At 40.5% G+C, this 26,177-nt stretch overlaps 1 protein-coding gene across 2 annotated transcripts in view; it reads left to right on the top strand.

The window, feature by feature from the left end:
• Positions 1 to 26,177, top strand: part of LOC114462085 (BMP/retinoic acid-inducible neural-specific protein 3-like) — a 150,853-nt gene that overhangs the window by 122,208 nt on the left and 2,468 nt on the right. For both annotated transcript variants that reach the window (XM_028444693.1, XM_028444692.1), the window contains one exon: positions 17,669 to 17,891. In XM_028444693.1, the coding sequence (XP_028300494.1) occupies positions 17,669 to 17,891 (223 nt within the window). The remainder of the gene's footprint in view (positions 1 to 17,668; positions 17,892 to 26,177) is intronic.

Below are 26,177 nucleotides of genomic sequence, written 5' to 3'. Positions count from 1 at the left end.
CAGGCCACGGATGAGAAGATGTTGGAGGACCCGTCCAGCACCCACACACATCAGGCCACAAATGAGAAGATGTTGGAGGACCCGTCCAGCACCCACACACATCAGGCCACGGATGAGAAGATGTTGGAGGACCCGTCCAGCACCCACACACATCAGGCCACGGATGAGAAGATGTTGGAGGACTCGTCCAGCACCCACAAACATCAGGCCACGGATGACACCCACACACATCAGGCCACAGATGAGAAGATGTTGGAGGACCCGTCCAGCACCCACACACATCAGGCCACGGATGAGAAGATGTTGGAGGACCCGTCCAGCACCCACACACATCAGGCCACGGATGAGAAGATGTTGGAGGACTCGTCCAGCACCCACAAACATCAGGCCACGGATGACACCCACACACATCAGGCCACAGATGAGAAGATGTTGGAGGACCCGTCCAGCACCCACACACATCAGGCCACGGATGAGAAGATGTTGGAGGACCCGTCCAGCACCCACACACATCAGGCCACGGATGAGAAGATGTTGGTGGACCCGTCCAGCACCCACACACATCAGGCCACGGATGAGAAGATGTTGGAGGACCCGTCCAGCACCCACACACATCAGGCCACGGATGAGAAGATGTTGGAGGACTCGTCCAGCACCCACACACATCAGGCCACGGATGAGAAGATGTTGGAGGACCCGTCCAGCACCCACACACATCAGGCCACAGATGAGAAGATGTTGGAGGACTCGTCCAGCACCCACACACATCAGGCCACAGATGAGAAGATGTTAGAGAACCCGTCCAGCACCCACACACATCAGGCCACAGATGAGAAGATGTTAGAGAACCCGTCCAGCACCCACACACATCAGGCCACAGATGAGAAGATGTTGGAGGACTCGTCCAGCACCCACACACATCAGGCCACAGATGAGAAGATGTTGGAGGACTCGTCCAGCACCCACACACATCAGGCCACAGATGAGAAGATGTTGGAGGACCCGTCCAGCACCCACAAACATCAGGCCACGGATGAGAAGATGTTGGAGGACCCGTCCAGCACCCACACACATCAGGCCAAGTCAGCATGGGGTTTGAGCTGGAAGCGGATGCTTGGTGCCACTGCAGTAGTCATTGGCGGCATCGCTCTGGCTGTGGCCATCTATACTAGAAAGTGATTTAAGAACTGTAGTAACGACATGACCTAAACACTGATGCACATCTGGCAGAGCATTCTGACCATGTGGTCCATGAGGGTGAAAATATTTATGAGTTTATGACCTCCTCACTGTTGATTGATCGAGGCCTACAGCTTTAAAACACCAACGCTGAGGGTCGTGTTTTCATTGTTGGCAATATTTTTTAATATTCATTGTTAACTATATGTCATTATGACATCTATCTATTAAAGCAATTAATCTCTGTTTGTGTGTGTGTGTATGTGTGTGTGCCTCAAATATCTCTGGTGTTCAGGGACAGACAGAGCTCATACTTGCTACACAGCTGCAGCTTGGTTCAAAGCTGTGCGACGTGGGATTTGTTTGGACTGAAATAATAATCCATTTAATGAATAACGTCTTAAAACCATCCTTTTGCCGGAGCCTTTAGTCACGTGGCGCACTACAGCCAATCACTGCACATCATAGTCACGTCGTAGTCACGTGTGTGCACTACAGCTGAGCCAGCAAACGCTGCTCGTGTTTGTGTGTGCATGCATTATTTTTGGCTGTTTCTAAACTTTTTTAGCAGCTTGCACATAGTCCCAGTGTGAGCATCCAGCCACCGTCGCACGTGCACACACACACACATCTCACACGCCCTCACCACACATAAGGTATTTATAATAAAAATATACTAAATGAGGAAAATAAAACAAAAAACTAAACAATACTTACCCAGAGTACACAAAACGAGAACAGAAATGCACAGAAATATACAAAATGACTCTAGAAACACACAAAATTACAACAAAAACTGACAAAATAACTGTAAATATACACAAAATGACTCCAAAACACACACATTAAAGACAAATACACAAATCAACAACAAAAATATGAAAATGAGTAATAATGTAAAAACTTAATTTTTATACAAAAATACAAAATGACTTCAGAATCACGCTGAAATGGCAACAAAAAACAATAATTATACAAAAAATGTACAAAAAGACAACATAAAGATACAAAAATACCCATAATGACTCCAATAAACATACACTACAGAAAAATTCACCAAACGACAAAAAATGTAAAAAAAATAAATAAAAATTATCATGCGCATGTCATTATTTTTTGTTTACTTTGCACCAGTAAATAAACCCCTTTTTAACACTACAGAATACAGAGTATGTACACCTGTTTGTACATCCAACCTTCAAATACACACTCATTTGGCCATAATTGACAACTCTACTTAAGCTCCTCCCACTATATGAATATATACTTCTGACGGGCACTGTACTAGTTAATACAAATTTACATTAGAAAAAAAAAAACAATTAATGGAACTACATAAACAATTATTGTATATACACATACATATGACAGTGTATTGTATAAATATTGTCAATCAATGCAGTTTGATGACAAATAACCGAAAATCTCAGTTATGTCATTAGGAATCAATGGATTCAAATGACCCACCATTAAAAAGAAGATGAAAAAAAAAGCTCAACCTTTTCTGATCACGCTAAGAATTAGGGAAGAAGAAAATGAAAAATAGAATAAAATAGATTAGAATATAATAGAATATACCTGTTTTGAACACCAGAGGGGAAATTAACTTATTGGGCAATATTGCTAAATGTAAAAATTGTAGAAAAGACATACATTAGAAAAATAAAAACTCATTAAAAATGATAAATAGAAGAAAAAAAAAATACATAAATAATCAAAACAGTTGTGCAAATAACAATTTAAGGACTTGGGTTGAATGTTGGATTGGATTGGATTATTATTATTATTTCCAGGCGTGTATGTGTAATTTAAATTATTTTTTTAATCTGCATAACCGAGAAGCATATACGTCAGCCGCACACAACTAAAACAGCTTGGGGTCAAATTGACCCCAGAGGAAGACATGTTTGGAAAAATATTATATTGGTAATTATAGTGCTGTCAACTGATGAAAAATATTGTGTGATTAATTAATTAGGCTCTTTGATTAATTAATCTAATTAATCTCTTATTTAATCTCACCTAAAAATTGCTGAGAAATGCCCTCAACTTGAGGTATTTTCATTTAAATTACATTATTGTGGCAGATTAAAAGATTGATGTATAACAAAGTATCTTTATAAAGTCATTTATTGTTTTTAACTCAAGAGCTGCTGACACCTTTAGTTTAGACCATCAGGGAAATATTGATGTGTACTTTAGTCAATCTCTAATCAATAGAAATTAAATAAAACATCAGGTCTATATGTAGTGCTATGAGTTAGCACATCATAAACACTAAGAACAATTTTATGATCAATACAATTATTGAACACCAAACTTGTTGCTTTTTCTCTCCTTCAGATAATATTAATTAAATTAACCACATGACTGTGACCATCAATTACAGGGATGTAAATTAGCACATAAAAAATAACATTATCACAAAATTAAGACACTTCTAGTAGTAGAAGTAGCCCCGCCCACATCCCCTACCACCGATAGTGGTCGACTGTCCACTACAGTCATTTATCCACTCACGTTGTTCATTTGTCACTCATTGATTTATTCATTCAGTGTGTTCTAACCACTCGGTCTAGTGTACCGTCTGAAGGACCGCCGTCCGTGCTAGCTGCTACATAGTTAGCATTGAGGTGGAAATGCTCCGCTGGAGGCTAGAACACCTCCGTTGGTCCACAAACTCTTATTTGTTAATATTTGTCATATTTTTGTTGTTGTTTGCTGTATTTTTCTGTAATGTATGTATTTTGGAGTAATTTTGTGTGCTTTTGGATCCTTTTTGTATATTTGTATGCATCTCTTGTCATTTTGTGTACTTTCTGTATAAACATTTAAATATAGTTTTATTTTACTCATTAAATATATTTTTATTATAAATACTGTGTGTGTGTGTGTGTGTGTGTTAATGCGTGTACATGTGTGTATGTGCGTGTGTATATGTGCGTGTGTGTGTGTATGTGCGTGTGCGTGTGTGTCAGCCATCTCCTCCGTGCGTTATCCATAGCGCGCGCTTCTTGCACATAATCCATCGCAGGTTGTTAAAGAGAGACACGGAAGTACCGCGACAAATAAACATTTTGCAACACCACAGTCGCAACTCTCTCTAAGCAGCTCTGTGTGCTTCGCACCAGCCGTGTGTGTGTGTGTGTGTGTGTTTACATTGTAGCTGCTAGCATCCTTTCTTAGCACATAGAACAATATAAGAACACTTACCCTTGCGCAGAACAAACAATAATCAAAGTAGAGCCGTGTTGTGGACACACAAAATGTTACATTCAGAATGTTTGCGATAAGGTTGACTAATGACCGTCAGCACAGGCACCGCCCACAGTCATGAGACGAAGGAGGAAGTGAAGTCCGTGACCGGAGATTTAAAGGAAGTTTAAAATCACTGGAATAATATTAAATAACCATGAAATATTAACTTTAATGACTTTTAGCGGTACAAAAACGTTTTAAATATTGACCTTTTTTTTTTAACCCAAACAACCTGCGACACGGTGACGTCATGAACCCACAACCGGAAGTAGCGCACTCAATACCGCGCTCTTACCGAGGGAGCCGTAATTATAAAATTGATGTTTTGACCGTTTTGCTTCACCAAATTGCTCCAAAATAACAGATGATTCACAGTTCATCTGTTTCGCCTTCAAAATAAATCCCGAAAGTCGTCTCTCAACACATGCTGCGCTAGCGCCCTCTCACACCCTGAGGTCAAAAGTTGAATAGGTTTCATTTCAGGGCCGTCCAGAAGTGAAATAAAATTAAAATAAACATTTTGAAATTACCAAATTACTCCAAAATAACAGATAAACACACTCGGGGTATTTGGAACCCGTCGACCGAGTTTCAGGTCCAACTCGCGCCGCGTCGGGGAGATATTTGCTCCACACATCCACACACATCCACACACACACACATCCCCACAGACGTCCCTTGAATTATAGTATAGATTTACATTAAATGTGGCATCAATGCAAATCTTTATAGTCAACATTATCAATGATTTTTATAATCAATCTTGCATTATTGCATATGCTACACATATTGTGGTTGGCGCAAATCTCGAGAAGGTCTATATACAGTATTTAATCATATTTTTCTGACAAGAATCTCAAACTCTGCCTTAGCCCTGGAAAGTGTTTACGGTGGAGATCAAAACAAACTTCTGTGCAGAAATTTCAACCTTTTACATATTCTAAAAAATGATCCTCAGTTGAGCTGCACAGGCTGTAATATCACCAAGTTTATCATTGTAACGGTTGTTAGAGCTACCATCTTTACCAGGAAGCAACTATTTATTTCTGGTTATTGTTTTACGGAGTTTTACTGGACTTTATTTACTGGTGATTAGTTTCTATCTCTTCCGCTCCGTGGACCAAAGTGTGTTACTGTTGCTTCAAAACAACAATCAAAATAAAGGTGAAAACAGTTCTCATGTGTGGTCTTCTGTGTTACAGCCGACAATAAAATGTTGGTTGTGTGTTTCTCCCGATAGATGTTATCGACGTGATATGTCATGTTCGCCCCATGTCCAATCAGAGCCTTCCCAACCCCCAGACCTAAAGTGGTATTAACTAAAGCCAAATAAACCGTTTTTCCATGTAAACCTCAGTTCGGGAATTACTATTACCATTTAAACATGGAGCAGAACACTTTAATTCCGAATGATTTAATGCAGAAAAACTCATTCCGAATTAAAAAAAACGTCATGTAACCATGGCGACTGAGGAGTTTAGAGCAATCGTTGCTATGCCGGGGAAGAACTCCACAAAGGACAACCTCAAGTGTGATGTCAGAAGATGACATCACAGAGCAGAACATCAAAGGAAGAAATAAACACGTAGAACTCCAAAAAAAGACCAAAAGCCAGAACTAAACACCCAGAGCAGACCGAGTGTAAAAGACTAAAGCTGCAGATAGGAGAGAATAGAAAACAACTGCTCAGAAGCTGCCAGCTAATAACGATAATCTAGTTTGTTTCAGTAGTAATTTCAGGTTTCAGGTGTTTCAGGTTGTTTACCAAAGCAGTGACACTGCACCAGTCATGAAGATTAGGAAGGTGATTCTCATGGATCAGTTCATGATGAGAGAAACTCACCCCCAACCGCCTGCTGATGAGTGGTTAGATGTCTTAGGAAATGGTGAGCTAATGAAAAAGGTGCTGCAGCCTGGAGGAGGAACAGACAGTCGGCCACAAGTTGGACAGATTGTGAAAATTAACCTAAGAGCACGTTTGTTGGATGGGTCAATTGACGACGAGGTGTCAGATATCTGGTTCACTCTGGGAGACAAAGATGTGATGTTGGAACTGAATATAGCATTGCAAATCATGGAAATGGGAGAGAAGGCACTCATCCTGATTCCGTCAAGTCATGAGCTTGAAGTTACGCTCCTGGACGTTACTGATGTTCTAGACCTGACGTGGCTGTCCCCCAATGAGATGATTGCTCTGGCCACCAGCCTAATGGAGCATGGCAATGTCCTATATCAGCGCGGAGCCTACGACTATGCCATCAACCAGTATAAGATTGCCCTGAAAATAACAAAGTTCATTTCTCTAGATGATATTAGTTCTGATAAGGAGAATGAGCTGATGGAAATGACAATGAAATGTTTCAACATTATAGGTGCTTCTGGGCAGAAACCAAACCACTTTGAAGCAGTGCTGACAGAGCTGCCTGAAAATGTGAAAGCACCCACAAACATCAGCACCCACAAACATCAGGCCACGGATGAGAAGATGTTGGAGAACCCGTCCAGCACCCACACACATCAGGCCACGGATGAGAAGATGTTGGAGGACCCGTCCAGAACCCACACACATCAGGCCACGGATGAGAAGATGTTGGAGGTCTCGTCCAGCACCCACACACATCAGGCCACAGATGAGAAGATGTTGGAGAACCCGTCCAGCACCCACACACATCAGGCCACGGATGAGAAGATGTTGGTGGACCCGTCCAGCACCCACACACATCAGGCCACGGATGAGAAGATGTTGGAGGACCCGTCCAGCACCCACACACATCAGGCCACGGATGAGAAGATGTTGGAGGTCTCGTCCAGCACCCACAAACATCAGGCCACGGATGAGAAGATGTTGGAGGACCCGTCCAGCACCCACACACATCAGGCCACGGATGAGAAGATGTTGGAGGACCCGTCCAGCACCCACACACATCAGGCCACGGATGAGAAGATGTTGGAGGACTCGTCCAGCACCCACAAACATCAGGCCACGGATGACACCCACACACATCAGGCCACAGATGAGAAGATGTTGGAGGACCCGTCCAGCACCCACACACATCAGGCCACGGATGAGAAGATGTTGGAGGACCCGTCCAGCACCCACACACATGAGGCCACGGATGAGAAGATGTTGGAGGACTCGTCCAGCACCCACAAACATCAGGCCACGGATGACACCCACACACATCAGGCCACAGATGAGAAGATGTTGGAGGACCCGTCCAGCACCCACACACATCAGGCCACGGATGAGAAGATGTTGGTGGACCCGTCCAGCACCCACACACATCAGGCCACGGATGAGAAGATGTTGGAGGACTCGTCCAGCACCCACACACATCAGGCCACGGATGAGAAGATGTTGGAGGACCCGTCCAGCACCCACACACATCAGGCCACAGATGAGAAGATGTTGGAGGACTCGTCCAGCACCCACACACATCAGGCCACAGATGAGAAGATGTTAGAGAACCCGTCCAGCACCCACACACATCAGGCCACAGATGAGAAGATGTTGGAGGACTCGTCCAGCAACCACAAACATCAGGCCACGGATGAGAAGATGTTGGAGGACCCGTCCAGCACCCACAAACATCAGGCCACGGATGAGAAGATGTTGGAGGACCCGTCCAGCACCCACACACATCAGGCCAAGTCAACATGGGGTTTGAGCTGGAAGCGGATGCTTGGTGCCACTGCAGTAGTCATTGGCGGCATCGCTCTGGCTGTGGCCATCTATACTAGAAAGTGATTCAAGAACTGTAGTAACGACATGACCTAAACACTGAAGCACATCTGGCAGAGCATTCTGACCATGTGGTCCATGAGGGTGAAAATATTTATGAGTTTATGACCTCCTCACTGTTGATTGATCGAGGCCTACAGCTTTAAAACACCAACGCTGAGGGTCGTGTTTTCATTGTTGGCAATATTTTTTAATATTCATTGTTAACTATATGTCATTATGACATCTATCTATTAAAGCAATTAATCTCTGTTTGTGTGTGTGTGTATGTGTGTGTGCCTCAAATATCTCTGGTGTTCAGGGACAGACAGAGCTCATACTTGCTACACAGCTGCAGCTTGGTTCAAAGCTGTGCGACGTGGGATTTGTTTGGACTGAAATAATAATCCATTTAATGAATAACGTCTTAAAACCATCCTTTTGCCGGAGCCTTTAGTCACGTGGCGCACTACAGCCAATCACTGCACATCATAGTCACGTCGTAGTCACGTGTGTGCATTACAGCTGAGCCAGCAAACGCTGCTCGTGTTTGTGTGTGCATGCATTATTTTTGGCTTTTTCTAAACTTTTTAAGCAGCTTGCACATAGTCCCAGTGTGAGCATCCAGCCACCGTCGCACGTGCACACACATACACATCTCACACGCCCTCACCACACATAAGGTATTTATAATAAAAATATACTAAATGAGGAAAATAAAACAAAAAACTAAATAATACTTACCCAGAGTACACAAAACGAGAACAGAAATGCACAGAAATATACAAAATGACTCTAGAAACACACACATTAAAGACAAATACACAAATCAACAACAAAAATATGAAAATGAGTAATAATGTAAAAACTTAATTTTTATACAAAAATACAAAATGACTTCAGAATCACGCTGAAATGGCAACAAAAAACAATAATTATACAAAAAATGTACAAAAAGACAACATAAAGATACAAAAATATCCATAATGACTCCAATAAACATACACTACAGAAAAATTCACCAAACGACAAAAAATGTAAAAAAAATAAATAAAAATTATCATGCGCATGTCATTATTTTTTGTTTACTTTGCACCAGTAAATAAACCCCTTTTTAACACTACAGAATACAGAGTATGTACACCTGTTTGTACATCCAACCTTCAAATACACACTCATTTGGCCATAATTGACAACTCTACTTAAGCTCCTCCCACTATATGAATATATACTTCTGACGGGCACTGTACTAGTTAATACAAATTTACATTAGAAAAAAAAAAACAATTAATGGAACTACATAAACAATTATTGTATATACACATACATATGACAGTGTATTGTATAAATATTGTCAATCAATGCAGTTTGATGACAAATAACCGAAAATCTCAGTTATGTCATTAGGAATCAATGGATTCAAATGACCCACCATTAAAAAGAAGACGAAAAAAAAAGCTCAACCTTTTCTGATCACGCTAAGAATTAGGGAAGAAGAAAATGAAAAATAGAATAAAATAGATTAGAATATAATAGAATATACCTGTTTTGAACACCAGAGGGGAAATTAACTTATTGGGCAATATTGCTAAATGTAAAAATTGTAGAAAAGACATACATTAGAAAAATAAAAACTCATTAAAAATGATAAATAGAAGAAAAAAAAAATACATAAATAATCAAAACAGTTGTGCAAATAACAATTTAAGGACTTGGGTTGAATGTTGGATTGGATTGGATTATTATTATTATTTCCAGGCGTGCATGTGTAATTTAAATTATTTTTTTAATCTGCATAACCGAGAAGCATATACGTCAGCCGCACACAACTAAAACAGCTTGGGGTCAAATTGACCACAGAGGAAGACATGTTTGGAAAAATATTATATTGGTAATTATAGTGCTGTCAACTGATGAAAAATATTGTGTGATTAATTAATTAGGCTCTTTGATTAATTAATCTAATTAATCTCTTTTTTAATCTCACCTAAAAATTGCTGAGAAATGCCCTCAACTTGAGGTATTTTCATTTAAATTACATTATTGTGGCAGATTGAAAGATTGATGTATAACAAAGTATCTTTATAAAGTCATTTATTGTTTTTAACTCAAGAGCTGCTGACACCTTTAGTTTAGACCATCAGGGAAATATTGATGTGTACTTTAGTCAATCTCTAATCAATAGAAATTAAATAAAACATCAGGTCTATATGTAGTGCTATGAGTTAGCACATCATAAACACTAAGAACAATTTTATGATCAATACAATTATTGAACACCAAACTTGTTGCTTTTTCTCTCCTTCAGATAATATTAATTAAATTAACCACATGACTGTGACCATCAATCACAGGGATGTAAATTAGCACATAAAAAATAACATTATCACAAAATTAAGACACTTCTAGTAGTAGAAGTAGCCCCGCCCACATCCACTACCACCGATAGTGGTCGACTGTCCACTACAGTCATTTATCCACTCACGTTGTTCATTTGTCACTCATTGATTTATTCATTCAGTGTGTTCTAACCACTCGGTCTAGTGTACCGTCTGAAGGACCGCCGTCTGTGCTAGCTGCTACATAGTTAGCATTGAGGTGGAAATGCTCCGCTGGAGGCTAGAACACCTCCGTTGGTCCACAAACTCTTATTTGTTAATATTTGTCATATTTTTGTTGTTGTTTGCTGTATTTTTCTGTAATGTATGTATTTTGGAGTAATTTTGTGTGCTTTTGGATCCTTTTTGTATATTTGTATGCATCTCTTGTCATTTTGTGTACTTTCTGTATAAACATTTAAATATAGTTTTATTTTACTCATTAAATATATTTTTATTATAAATACTGTGTGTGTGTGTGTGTGTGTGTGTGTTAATGCGTGTACATGTGTGTATGTGCGTGTGTATATGTGCGTGTGTGTGTGTATGTGCGTGTGTGTGTGTATGTGCGTGTGCGTGTGTGTCAGCCATCTCCTCCGTGCGTTATCCATAGTGCGCGCTTCTTGCACATAATCCATCGCAGGTTGTTAAAGAGAGACACGGAAGTACCGCGACAAATAAACATTTTGCAACATCACAGTCGCAACTCTCTCTAAGCGGCTCTGTGTGCTTCGCACCAGCCGTGTGTGTGTGTGTGTGTGTCTTTACATTGTAGCTGCTAGCATCCTTTCTTAGCACATAGAACAATATAAGAACACTTACCCTTGCGCAGAACAAACAATAATCAAAGTAGAGCTGTGTTGTGGACACACAAAATGTTACATTCAGAATGTTTGCGATAAGGTTGACTAATGACCGTCAGCACAGGCACCGCCCACAGTCATGAGACGAAGGAGGAAGTGAAGTCCGTGACCGGAGATTTAAAGGAAGTTTAAAATCACTGGAATAATATTAAATAACCATGAAATATTAACTTTAATGACTTTTAGCAGTACAAAAACGTTTTAAATATTGACCTTTTTTTTTTAACCCAAACAACCTGCGACACGGTGACGTCATGAACCCACAACCGGAAGTAGCGCACTCAATACCGCGCTCTTACCGAGGGAGCCGTAATTATAAAATTGATGTTTTGACCGTTTTGCTTCACCAAATTGCTCCAAAATAACAGTTGATTCACAGTTCATCTGTTTCGCCTTCAAAATGAATCCCGAAAGTCGTCTCTCAACACATGCTGCGCTAGCGCCCTCTCACACCCTGAGGTCAAAAGTTGAATAGGTTTCATTTCAGGGCCGTCCAGAAGTGAAATAAAATTAAAATAAACATTTTGAAATTACCAAATTACTCCAAAATAACAGATAAACACACTCGGGGTATTTGGAACCCGTCGACCGAGTTTCAGGTCCAACTCGCGCCGCGTCGGGGAGATATTTGCTCCACACATCCACACACATCCACACACACACACACACATCCCCACAGACGTCCCTTGAATTATAGTATAGATTTACATTAAATGTGGCATCAACGCAAATCTTTATAGTCAACATTATCAATGATTTTTATAATCAATCTTGCATTATTGCATATGCTACACATATTGTGGTTGGCGCAAATCTCGAGAAGGTCTATATACAGTATTTAATCATATTTTTCTGACAAGAATCTCAAACTCTGCCTTAGCCCTGGAAAGTGTTTACGGTGGAGATCAAAACAAACTTCTGTGCAGAAATTTCAACCTTTTACATATTTTAAAAAATGATCCTCAGTTGAGCTGCACAGGCTGTAATATCACCAAGTTTATCATTGTAACGGTTGTTAGAGCTACCATCTTTACCAGGAAGCAACTATTTATTTCTGGTTATTGTTTTACGGAGTTTTACTGGACTTTATTTACTGGTGATTAGTTTCTATCTCTTCCGCTCCGTGGACCAAAGTGTGTTACTGTTGCTTCAAAACAACAATCAAAATAAAGGTGAAAACAGTTCTCATGTGTGGTCTTCTGTGTTACAGCCGACAATAAAATGTTGGTTGTGTGTTTCTCCCGATAGATGTTATCGACGTGATATGTCATGTTCGCCCCATGTCCAATCAGAGCCTTCCCAACCCCCAGACCTAAAGTGGTATTAACTAAAGCCAAATAAACCGGTTTTCCATGTAAACCTCAGTTCGGGAATTACTATTACCATTTAAACATGAAGCAGCACACTTTAATTCCGAATGATTTAATGCAGAAAAACTCATTCCGAATTAAAAAAAACATCATGTAACCATGGCGACTGAGGAGTTTACAGCAATCGTTGCTATGCCGGGGAAGAACTCCACAAAGGACAACCTCAAGTGTGATGTCAGAAGATGACATCACAGAGCAGAACATCAAAGGAAGAAATAAACACGTAGAACTCCAAAAAAGAGACCAAAAGCCGGAACTAAACACCCAGAGCAGACCGAGTGTAAAAGACTAAAGCTGCAGATAGGACAGAATAGAAAACAACTGCTCAGAAGCTGCCAGCTAATAACGATAATCTAGTTTGTTTCAGTAGTAATTTCAGGTTTCAGGTGTTTCAGGTTGTTTACCAAAGCAGTGACACTGCACCAGTCATGAAGATTAGGAAGGTGATTCTCATGGATCAGTTCATGATGAGAGAAACTCACCCCCAACCGCCTGCTGATGAGTGGTTAGATGTCTTAGGAAATGGTGAGCTAATGAAAAAGGTGCTGCAGCCTGGAGGAGGAACAGACAGTCGGCCACAAGTTGGACAGATTGTGAAAATTAACCTAAGAGCACGTTTGTTGGATGGGTCAATTGACGACGAGGTGTCAGATATCTGGTTCACTCTGGGAGACAAAGATGTGATGTTGGAACTGAATATAGCATTGCAAATCATGGAAATGGGAGAGAAGGCACTCATCCTGATTCCGTCAAGTCATGAGCTTGAAGTTACGCTCCTGGACGTTACTGATGCTCTAGACCTGACGTGGCTGTCCCCCAATGAGATGATTGCTCAGGCCACCAGCCTAATGGAGCATGGCAATGTCCTATATCAGCGCGGAGCCTACGACTATGCCATCAACCAGTATAAGATTGCCCTGAAAATAACAAAGTTCATTTCTCTAGATGATATTAGTTCTGATAAGGAGAATGAGCTGATGGAAATGACAATGAAATGTTTCAACATTATAGGTGCTTCTGGGCAGAAACCAAACCACTTTGAAGCAGTGCTGACAGAGCTGCCTGAAAATGTGAAAGCACCCACAAACATCAGCACCCACAAACATCTGGCCACGGATGAGAAGATGTTGGAGAACCCGTCCAGCACCCACACACATCAGGCCACGGATGAGAAGATGTTGGAGGACCCGTCCAGCACCCACACACATCAGGCCACGGATGAGAAGATGTTGGAGGTCTCGTCCAGCACCCACACACATCAGGTCACAGATGAGAAGATGTTGGAGAACCCGTCCAGCACCCACACACATCAGGCCACGGATGAGAAGATGTTGGAGAACCCGTCCAGCACCCACACACATCAGGCCACGGATGAGAAGATGTTGGAGGACCCGTCCAGCACCCACACACATCAGGCCACGGATGAGAAGATGTTGGAGGTCTCGTCCAGCACCCAAACACATCAGGCCACGGATGAGAAGATGTTGGAGGACCCGTCCAGCACCAACACACATCAGGCCACAAATGAGAAGATGTTGGAGGACCCGTCCAGCACCCACACACATCAGGCCACGGATGAGAAGATGTTGGAGGACTCGTCCAGCACCCACACACATCAGGCCACGGATGAGAAGATGTTGGAGGACCCGTCCAGCACCCACACACATCAGGCCACGGATGAGAAGATGTTGGAGGACTCGTCCAGCACCCACAAACATCCGGCCACGGATGAGAAGATGTTGGAGGACCCGTCCAGCACCCACACACATCAGGCTACGGATGAGAAGATGTTGGAGGACCCGTCCAGCACCCACACACATCAGGCCACGGATGAGAAGATGTTGGAGGACCCGTCCAGCACCCACACACATCATGCCACGGATGAGAAGATGTTGGAGGACCCGTCCAGCACCCACACACATGAGGCCACGGATGAGAAGATGTTGGAGGACTCGTCCAGCACCCACAAACATCAGGCCACGGATGACACCCACACACATCAGGCCACAGATGAGAAGATGTTGGAGGACCCATCCAGCACCCACACACATCAGGCCACGGATGAGAAGATGTTGGAGGACCCGTCCAGCACCCACACACATCAGGCCACGGATGAGAAGATGTTGGAGGACTCGTCCAGCACCCACACACATCAGGCCACGGATGAGAAGATGTTGGAGGACCCGTCCAGCACCCACACACATCAGGCCACGGATGAGAAGATGTTGGAGGACTCGTCCAGCACCCACACACATCAGGCCACAGATGAGAAGATGTTAGAGAACCCGTCCAGCACCCACACACATCAGGCCACAGATGAGAAGATGTTAGAGAACCCGTCCAGCACCCACACACATCAGGCCACGGATGAGAAGATGTTGGAGGACCCGTCCAGCACCCACACACATCAGGCCACGGATGAGAAGATGTTGGAGGACTCGTCCAGCACCCACACACATCAGGCCACAGATGAGAAGATGTTAGAGAACCCGTCCAGCACCCACACACATCAGGCCACAGATGAGAAGATGTTAGAGAACCCGTCCAGCACCCACACACATCAGGCCACAGATGAGAAGATGTTGGAGGACTCGTCCAGCAACCACAAACATCAGGCCACGGATGAGAAGATGTTGGAGGACTCGTCCAGCACCCACACACATCAGGCCAAGTCAACATGGGGTTTGAGCTGGAAGCGGATGCTTGGTGCCACTGCAGTAGTCATTGGCGGCATCGCTCTGGCTGTGGCCATCTATACTAGAAAGTGATTCAAGAACTGTAGTAACGACATGACCTAAACACTGAAGCACATCTGGCAGAGCATTCTGACCATGTGGTCCATGAGGGTGAAAATATTTATGAGTTTATGACCTCCTCACTGTTGATTGATCGAGGCCTACAGCTTTAAAACACCAACGCTGAGGGTCGTGTTTTCATTGTTGGCAATATTTTTTAATATTCATTGTTAACTATATGTCATTATGACATCTATCTATTAAAGCAATTAATCTCTGTTTGTGTGTGTGTGTATGTGTGTGTGCCTCAAATATCTCTGGTGTTCAGGGACAGACAGAGCTCATACTTGCTACACAGCTGCAGCTTGGTTCAAAGCTGTGCGACGTGGGATAACCACTCGGTCTAGTGTACCGTCTGAAGGACTGCCGTCCGTGCTAGCTGCTACATAGTTAGCATTGAGGTGGAAATGCTCCGCTGGAGGCTAGAACACCTCCGTTGGTCCACAAACTCTTTCTTGCACAATTTACACACAATTCTGCTTTAGTTTTCCATCTGGTGTGTTTTTTTAAACTAAAATTAACGCGCTCAAAGACTCCTTAGCTTCCACCGTTGTAGCCGGTGCATCACTATTTATGGGTATACCAGGAACACGTACAATGGAGAAAAGTTCCGCACTGTTTGCGGTGCAAAAAAAATAAGCGATTAACGTGATAAATTTTTTAGCATGTTAATTTGTGTAATTAATGAAATTAAAGTGACGCCCCTAGGTAATTATACTGCAAGGAATACTAGGATGTTTAATGTTGTCCGTAAATTTGTGAAGATTTGGAGGAAAACTATTCAAGATAAATTAATTCTAATTTAATAGTTTGTCCTGATGGTGGCGCTAGAGAACAGATCAAAGTTTCATTATGAAGGGCTTATTTATGTATTCAACAAATAAACAAAGTATCTGACACTAAAACTTGGTCGACAATTTTCTGAAAATAATTTTCTGGAGGCAAATATCCCTGGGGTCAGACTGACCCTAAGGATACATTGTGTTGGGAAGTATTTCAGGATAATAAGAGGGTTGAACCTGCCATTTTGTCACTCGTGCTCTCCGCCATGTTGTTAGCACCCTTTTCAGTGGCCATTGGTCACTGGCAGTGACGTTTGATGGTGGCTCCACATGGGCGGCCAGATTCACCATTTTGTCGGATCACGGATTGTGTCACAACACCTTCTACCTTCTTTTAATGAAAAAAAATCCAACAAAACCTGTAGTTTGTGTGATATTTTGATAGAGCTTGAAAATTAAGTTCACTACAGCTAATCAATATCTTGATTTTATAGAATGTAAATTGGAATGTCTAAAAACTTAAAGTTACTATAAATAAGCCATACATCTTTTTGGTCCAATAGCATAAAAGTTCATGGTAAGTAAGTTAGTAAGTAAGGGAGTCTTATTGATGAGTCATTGACTGACAGATCAAGAACCAGAGTTTATTTAAATTCTTTAGTGAATCATGAAGTCATCAGAACCATACCAGCCTGTCATTGCTCGATCTTTAGATCTCTGAAGCTAAGCAGGTCTGGGCTTGGTTAGTAGTTGGATGGAGACCACTGAGAATTCCAGGTGCCACAGTGGGGGACAATGTAATAGTCATATTTAAAGATCATAGGAGGGTTAATAAGCCCTTGTATTAACTTTGATTTCTCTTTGTCCAGCCTATTATTCATACTTTTGATTTTTGAGTTTATGTCGGGTATGATTTATTCTTTGTGAACTTGGATATTTAATTAAATGGACTTAAATTAAATAATTAACATTCTAACATCACATTGAGCAATCAAATGCATTTTTATCTTATTACAGTTAATTAAACTATCATTATTTGTTTCATAAAAGGGTTCAGCAACTTATTTATCTATATATAGCGATCTGACATTGAAAGAAAAAAAAGCTTCATGTTATTGCAGTGTTCATTAAAAATCCAAATATCATGAGACAGTGTACCTTCATTCATGGTAGTTAGTGTGCATGTCATGGTCCGTTTTAGTAATGATAAGGAAGTATTTGGAAACTTTAAAACCTGAAAAACTAACAGTAGAAGCGCAATATTTAAGGTTAACAGGAGGGTTGAGTTTGTAGGAAGCCTGAAGTCCCTTTTTCCTTTTCAGATGAATTCCAGAACTTTGTCCGTAGACTTCCGACTTCCTACGCCCTGAACACGTCGGCCATCCAGTATCTGTGGAAGATGGAGCCGAGCGTCCACCAGCGCTACAAGCAGCTGCAGCTGAGCACGCAGCAGCTGCTCAGCAAAGCCCGACGCATCATCAACAAGCTCTTCACCCTCAGCAAGAGGTGCCAGAGCAGGCCTAGAATCATCCTGCTGCGGGAGAGGTGAGAAGCAGACCTTTCTCCTTGTGTGTGTGTGTGTGTGTGTGTGTGTGTGTGAGGCATGCTGTCATGTCCTCTGCTGCCTGTGTGGAAAATAAGCAAAGAATCCAAAATCCTGCAGCCACATCACAAGTGCCTTCAAGTGTGCTGTGAGCTCATTTATTTCCCTTAGCCTTCTTAGTGTGCAGCGCTTTGTTATCCACTGAACTAGGCATTATGCTAATAATACACACACATGCATTAGCACTTTGATATTCAACTGAGGAGCTGCTAAAGTGAGGTATGGGGGTCACACCTGATGACTCGGCTGCGCTTTAATAAGCCCAGGTCTGCCGTACGCTCAGAAATCAAAGCTATCCTCCTGTGAAATTAAAGTTTGCAGTGTTTTAAAGAAATATGCAGAGTCTGGGAGATTTTCCCTCTCGCTTGACTAGAGCGTAATAGAATCTTATAACAAAAAAAAAAAAGTCTTTCCCATAAACCACCAACGGTTCCTCTTTATCCGTTTTTAGCTTTTGTTTCGGTTCAGTCAAGAGGTTGTGAAACGAGCTTGTGGAGATGAAATGTGATCACGTTAATGCAGTAGATGGAGACATTTGATGGTACGTTCTGAAAACTAAATGTGCATTTAGTTATTCTCTTCCAGCGTGCTCGCTCACACAGCTGCTGCTGCTGCTGCTGCTGCACACTCAACTTTGTCTTAGAAGGTGATTAAAGTGTTGCGACGCTCATTTATTTGGTAAACATGGTCACAGATTTGGTGCATAGACACTCTGATAACACAGAAAACAACAATAAAAATGCACAAAATGACTCCAAAAAGTCCAAAATGTAAATAAGAAAACCCACAAAATAACAAAAATACACAAAATGACTACAAAACCACTCCAAATCCAATCAAAATAATAAAAATATGCATTAAGACTTGAATGAACACACAAAACAACGACAAAAAAGTCACAAAATGACTCCAAATCAAGACAAAATGTCAAAAACACACAAAATTACTCCAAAACCACTTCAAATCCAGACGAAATGGTAAAATTATTAATTAAGACTAATCGTACCAAATTTCACGATTTGTCATGCCCATTACTTGCCAGTTTAAACTAATTGTTCCTATTTTTTAAATTACACTCCAAACAGCGCGGAATCTTTCTCTTCATAATACTGATGCACATACGGGAGTTCCTGTGTGTCCTGAGTTCTTCTATTCTATCTATTTTGCAATGTTCAGTTTCCACTTCTCTGGACTAAGTGCTGTTTTGGGTTTTTTTGATACACAAAAGTACATTTGTTTCAAAAAGTTTACAAAAAAAAACCTGAAAACCATGAATTTGGCTTAATTAAATTTAAGTTGTGCTTTGTGAAAAATGCAATTATAATGTTCTTTATTCATATTACACATGATGTTTGCACCAGTGACGTGCCGTGAGCACTAGGGTAGGGTTGGCAGGGCGTTGCAAATCGAGACCACCAATGTCAACACGAATGTTCCATGTGTTTCTGCTGGCAAGTGTTAATTCAATTCAATCAAATTCAACTTTATTTGTATAGCGCAATTTACAACAAAGTCATCTCAATATGCTTATCAAAATATAAAATTCATAATAAGAAAGAAAAAACCCAACAAGATCCACACGAACAAGTATTTAGCTATCTAACAAAATCAGCATTGTAACACACCATTAAAGACACATAAACAATGATTTAATATAGCCTCCATACTCTCCCAACAAGATATATCATGACATGGCATGACATGTATTCCATTGTTTGTGTTGGAAACACCAAAACCTGGAGAAAATCACAACAACAACAACTCAGAACAGCCTCAGTGAGGAGCATCCACAAAGTCAATCCTGCCTTTTGTTCCATTCACTGTGAAAAGTATGAAACATTTTCTGACCTTACCTTTGCTGAAGGTCTGGTAGTTCAGGCGTTGGTCTCCCATCTTTTAAAAGCTGTCATTTTTCCTCAAAAGAAAGTTTCTTTATGGTCTCTAGTGCTGTCATCCTGACTGTAGTGTTATCCCGGCGACCATGGCTCAGGTAGTAGAGGGGTCGTCCTCTGATCAAGAGGTTCCGGTCTATACCGGTTCTATGTGTTGAAGTGTCCTTGGGCAAGACACTGAACCCCAAGTTGCTCCCAGTGGTTGACTAGCGTCTTGCATGGCAGCTCTGTCCCATTGGTGTGTGAATGTGAGTGTGAATGAGCTGATATGTAAAGCACTTTGTGACCTCTGTCTGTGAAAGGTGCTATATAAATAAACATTACTTACTTACAGTAGCTAGAGAACATAGCAGCAGCGGCCACTCTGTATCAATTCACTAATGCACTGTGAACTTACATATAGCATTTAGCATAGCACGGTTATGTCCAAAGAAACTGCGTAAATGGTTATGTATGTAAATGGTTACGTATGTAAATGGTTATGTACGTAAATGGTTTTCGTCTTGGGGAACTGACTGCGCATATGCAAACAGAGGCAGAGCAGCAATGTTCTTTTAGGAGGGGGTGTGGCCTCCTCCTGCCTTACAGCGGCGCGAGACTGTGCAGCGTATTTGCCGTACCAGGAAATAGCAATGTTTAGTCATTTGGGCTATGAAAAGCACAAAATTCTGACACTTTCAAACTTTTAGGTACTTTAGGCTATCGGAAATTTAAAAATAAGTAATTTATAATTACATTATAATTAAAACAAATATTCAAAATATCAATTCACCCTTGGGTAGGCACTGCCTACCTTGCCTACCCTGACTGCACGTCACTGGTTAGCACACAGTGATAAAAATATTAAACACTATTTAGTTGTTTAAGCTCATTTATTCTTTTCATTGATTCAGCCATATATCAAAATAGATTGAAAAACATTGCCTCTTATGTCAATTATTGTTATGCCATTCATTTAGATTAATCGAGATTAGATAATTACAAAGTCTCTAATTAATAGGATTCATTTTTTGAATTAGGCCCCACCAATAGTTCAAAGATATCAAATATCCAATGTTGGATGAATAGTCACGTTCAGACCAAAGCTAAAATATGTGGCTCAGAAAGAATTGATGGAGTTTTTTGAGAATAGTTTTATTTCAAACACTCGAGCAGTCTCTCTCACCACGTTTTTCTAAATGAAAGCTTAAGAAAATAATAAAAAAACATTCCTTTATTCCTGAGTTTCTCATTATTTTGCCTCGTGATCTTTTTGGGAACATCTTAAAAGGTGATATTCATGAGGATCTGTGTATCTCTAAAGCTATTATTCATTTGCTGACGCATGAAGGTCTGTGAGAAGAAGGCAAAACCAAAGTATGAGGAAAAAAAGTCCTTTCAGCTCTGCTAACTTATTTCTTCAAATGAGTTTTCATTTGAAGAAATCAAACTTTTTAGCACACACTTTGGAGATTAAGAGCCGTATTTTCTGCTCAGCTTTGAGAACATTGTGAACGAAAACAAGATGTGTCAGAGCAGCCGGCGTGAAGTGATATTTCATATTAAAAAAGGAGAGAAAAAAGCTGTTATGCGGTGGTTTTGCTCTTCATGGAGTAAATGGGTACATTTTTATAGGAAGGAACAGAGTGGAGATGATGATGAAATGAACTGACAGACAATGTGACAGTTTGGAGATTTAGGATGAGTCCAAGGCCTCAGAACACATGCTGTGCACAGATGTGTGAGAATATATTTAAAGGGGACATATTATACCCATTTTTCACCTTTTAAAACAGTTCCCTGGTGTTTAAATGACTTATCTGTGCTGAGGTTTGCTCAAAACATAACATGAATCAAGCAACAGGGGAGGTTTACGACCCTGCTCTTTCAGAGCGCTCCGTTTTGGGGGGTGTGTCCCTGGAGTTGCAAAAAACTTCCCCCTAGCCCCGCCCCTCTCTTCCAAGGGGTGTGCCGAAACGAGTTTAGAGACTACCATGTAGACTGGAACGTGCCGTGGCCTACTGTGTTTATTTACCTTAAGGTGCGCTCACACCAAACGCGACTGTAGTGACTGCAGCGACTGCAGTCACTACAGTCGCCCGTGATGAGTCGCTTGAACATAGTGTCACTTTTTGGTCACTCTGTCACTTCGTTTCTGTAAATAAGTGTCAACATACCAATGTAAACAAACTCAAAAAATAGGGTCTTTCTTACCAGTGACACCATTATAGTGTAATATTCCAGTAAACAAAATATTGTTCCTTCAACAAACAGTGACAAAATTTTTGTGAAGACGTACCTGCACATTTTAGTGAAAAAGCAGAAAAGGTTTTGATAATAATAAAATAAATGTTAAATCCTAAAAATAAAAAAATATTTTTAAATCAATACTTTGCGCAAGCATATTGATAATCAATCGTGCAAAAAATATTGTGATATATCACCCTATTGACGTATTGTGACACACCCAGTGTGTGTGTGTGTGTGTGTGTGTGTGTGTGTGTGCGGAGCCGGTGACAGGGGAGAGAGAGGGCTGATCACTTCTCCAGCCGTACGTTTACAGCACTTCTCATAGACAGCGCCGCCTTTACAGTTTAAATGACTAAAGGATGATTTCACTCAGAATGTAGGCTTATTCAAGGAGTTAACCGCTTTAATTTTGCGCCGTTAAGTTGAGGAAGTGTACAGCCTTCCCGCTGCAGCCATCTCACTGTAGCGCGATGGAGGGGCTGCTGCCTGAGCTCTACAGACAGTGAAGGATGGGGGAGTTGTCACTTGAAGTCACGTCATTTACATTGATTTTGATTGTAATCTGCTCATTTCAGTCGCTTTCGGTGTGAACGCACCTTTACACTTAACAAAAAGCAGCGAGCAAATGACGATAAAGCATATAATAGCCACATGCTGGTCTGTATTACGTTTTACCGGTAGCCATCACTCCTTCGCTAGCAAGAAAAAACATGGGCGACTTTCGCAAAAGTTTTCATCAGGTTGGGGGTGGAGTCCATGGGTGGAGTTACCAGGGGAGGTATTTTCTTTTTCCGATTCAAATTGTGACATCACAAACTGAGAAAATTTGAAACAGAGCACTTTTGTCTGTGTTTTAAGACAGACAACAAACAAATGACTGGATGGGTTTGTTTCACATTTAGTTTGCCAGTGGACACTCAAGTTACTTCGTATGTGTTCAAAAACACTTTTCATCATACGTCGCCTTTAATGATAACTTTGGAAGGATTCCTTTTATCCTCTTATATTATATAAATTCAGAGCTGTTAATACATATTTATATCCTGTATCTGTTAATGTGGAGCTACAGTAACTCTACAGTATGAGGAGTAATGGCCTCAAGCTTTTCACAATGATCAGCATTTTTTTAAACCTATTTAAAGTCACTAAATGACACATTGTAGCATCATACAGCACATGTATTGAAATATAATTTGTGACTAAGCTGATATCCTGAATAAATACGTTGTCGGTTCACTCTACACAGTTGTGAGGTTTCGACATGTACAGTAGGGTCTGAACAAAAATTGCATCTCAGGTAAAGATTTCTTGTCTTTTCTTGACAGCGTTTGTTTGACCTCAGTGGGCGGGGCCTACGAACCAGGAAGATTTAAGAGTGTAACATGTTAATGACGAAATCAAATACGAATGACACCCTCTCTTCCATGAAAGACTCCTGATCCACAGACAAATGAAAAAGAACACACAAAACTACTCCAAGTCCAGACTAAATGGTAAAAAATATGCATTAAAACTCCAAAAAACACACAAAAAAAATGACGATTTAAATACACAAAATGACTCTAAACCACAATAAATGGACAACTCTAAATCAAACACAGACATAAAAACAAGAAATGAGTCCAAAAACATATTATATTAACTATTCTATCCCACAGATTAGAGCTGCTGTCCTTATGTGCTCATTAAATAAAATATTAAAAATGACACTTTTATATCAAATTAAACACTTAACGCTAATAACACTGAGGTAACAAAGAACAGGTGGATTTCGGGGATTTACTTTCTGTCTTTTTGCTCGATTCCTAAAATAAAGCAAACATTTAATAGTGACAGTTAATTCTGCAGGATTACATCAGCCCTTACATACAGTAGCTGTGGAACAAAAGGGTTCAGCAACACTTGGTATCTTATAAATAGATGTCTTGGCATCAAAGAGACAATCTGTTTTTGATTAAAAGCAGATTATGCAGAAGATTTGATATCATGTCACTCTTAAAACAAAAATAACACTAAGTTAAATAGTTTTTTACTGTTTGGATTTATGGGCACTTTCTTTGCTGCGGTGAAAATGGATAAAACAAACTCTTTAAAAACAAACAAGTACTAATTAAAAACACACGTTTTCCGTGTTTGATTTTCTAAATACATTCTTTTTTTTTCCTTTTAAAGCTCAGTTGAGTCACATTTTGAGCTCCTATCCACTCTCACTAAAGCACTCGTTTGAGCCTCTTTGGCTTTTTTCAGGCAGAGTATTTTGAACTAAAACCAAAGAATGTGGGAATGTTTCCTGCTTGGATTTGAGAATGTTCGGAAGTTCAAATGGATAATTTAACCAGAGGCTTTACTCCACAGTTTGAAGTGTCTGGTGAATATAAAAGGATGTAGTGCAGCGGAGAAACCACTGTCTCACTTTATGTTCCAATAGAAACCAGAGGAGGGACATGTTTTTTTTTTTTCCTTTTTCTTCTTCATTGGTATTAACAGTGACGCACCGTGCCGACTGGCCACTTTCAGCATCCATGTTTTATGTAAGGCAGCGACAGGTCGGCCCCTGTAGATCATATTTAATGTGACAGTATTACGTACCGGCTCCTGAGAGCTGGATATGTCATCAGAAACGTGTTCATTTTTTACGAGCTGAGAGAAGAGATGGATTTGGATATTGTTGCTCAAAAAAGGATCTTTTATTAGAAACCCAGTGGGTTATGTTCTATGTGTCCAATATGTGGCAGCTTTAATTCAAGGCCAAAAACACATTCTATTTTAATTTCTCATGGTGTTTTATCATTTATAATATAGCACATTCTGCATTCTTCTTTTTGACAGTTGTGTAAAAGTGTTTAAATCAAACTGATATGATCTATAAAAATACATTTTAGTTATATATATATATATATATATATACAGTATATATATGGTGGGACTCAATTTAGGAAAATCTAATTCATTAGATTATTTGTAATTAATTAATCTCGATTAATCTAAATAAATGGCACAAGAAGCGAAGTTTTTTTCCCAAATGTATTTCATTTTGGTTTATGACTGAATCAATGAAAACAATGAGCCTGAACAACAAAATAGTGTTCATTGTTTCCATCACTGAGTGCTAACATAATGTGTAATATGAAAAAAAAGAATATAATGATTGCATTGTTTACAAAGCACTAACCTAAATCTAAGTAATGTATATTCATGCATTTCCAGGTTTTTTTGTAAACTTTCTAAAACAAATGTGTTTTTGTATTAAAATATTAAAAAAAAACAGCACTTAGTACAGAACATTCCATGTTGCGCTTCAGCTGTCAGTGCGCTGTCCTCAGATCAGATCAGAGCGAGGGAACAAATGAAGACAGGCTTGAAAGAAGCATCCACTGTTAAATCTATCATTTTTCTGAACAAGTACATGGATTATCCTTATATTTGATATGTGGATTATGTAAATATATCCACTGCTGTTTCTGGCGCAGCAGGGCACACTGCGCACCTGTGTTTGACATGCGTTTGTTTCCAAGTGCGCTGATCTTGATGTTAACAGTTTATTAATAAAATCCGATATAAATACCTAATGTCTGTCGGTCTTGTAGATTTCAGTTTTGCTTTGTCGGTTCTGTTCAAAGCTTGAATAAGGTTCATATCATAAATGGTCTGTGTTTAAAAACAAATCGACACCACAAAAAGCTAAAACTACATTTTTGTCTCTTTCTTTCTCCATTTTTTTTTTTTTTGGTCGACTAATCGCTACGTGTGCCATAGTCTTGGTCGACTAACCATTTCCTTGGTTGACTGCAGCCCTACTCTGAACCCTGTCCATCTTGTCCAGTGTGGATTGGAGACACTGTCTGCTCCCACTAGGACCGTTGTCCCTGCTAGCTGCTACATGTTAGCATTAAGGTGCTAGCTGCTACATGTTAGCATTAAGGTGCTAGCTGCTACATGTTTAGCATTGAGGTGCAAGCCGCTACATGTTTAGCATGAGATGCTAGAAGCTACATGTTTAACATAACATTGAGGTGCTAGCGGCTATATGTTTAGCACTGAGGTGCTAGCAGCATCATGTTTAGAATTGAGGTGCCAGCTGCTACATGTTTAGCACTGAGGTGCTAG

Source organism: Gouania willdenowi, chromosome 4 (genome assembly GCF_900634775.1).
Source record: "Gouania willdenowi chromosome 4, fGouWil2.1, whole genome shotgun sequence".
NCBI classification, from domain to species: domain Eukaryota; kingdom Metazoa; phylum Chordata; class Actinopteri; order Blenniiformes; family Gobiesocidae; genus Gouania; species Gouania willdenowi.
Note: the sequence above shows the minus strand (reverse complement) of the source record. Positions and strands in the feature narration are given on the sequence as shown.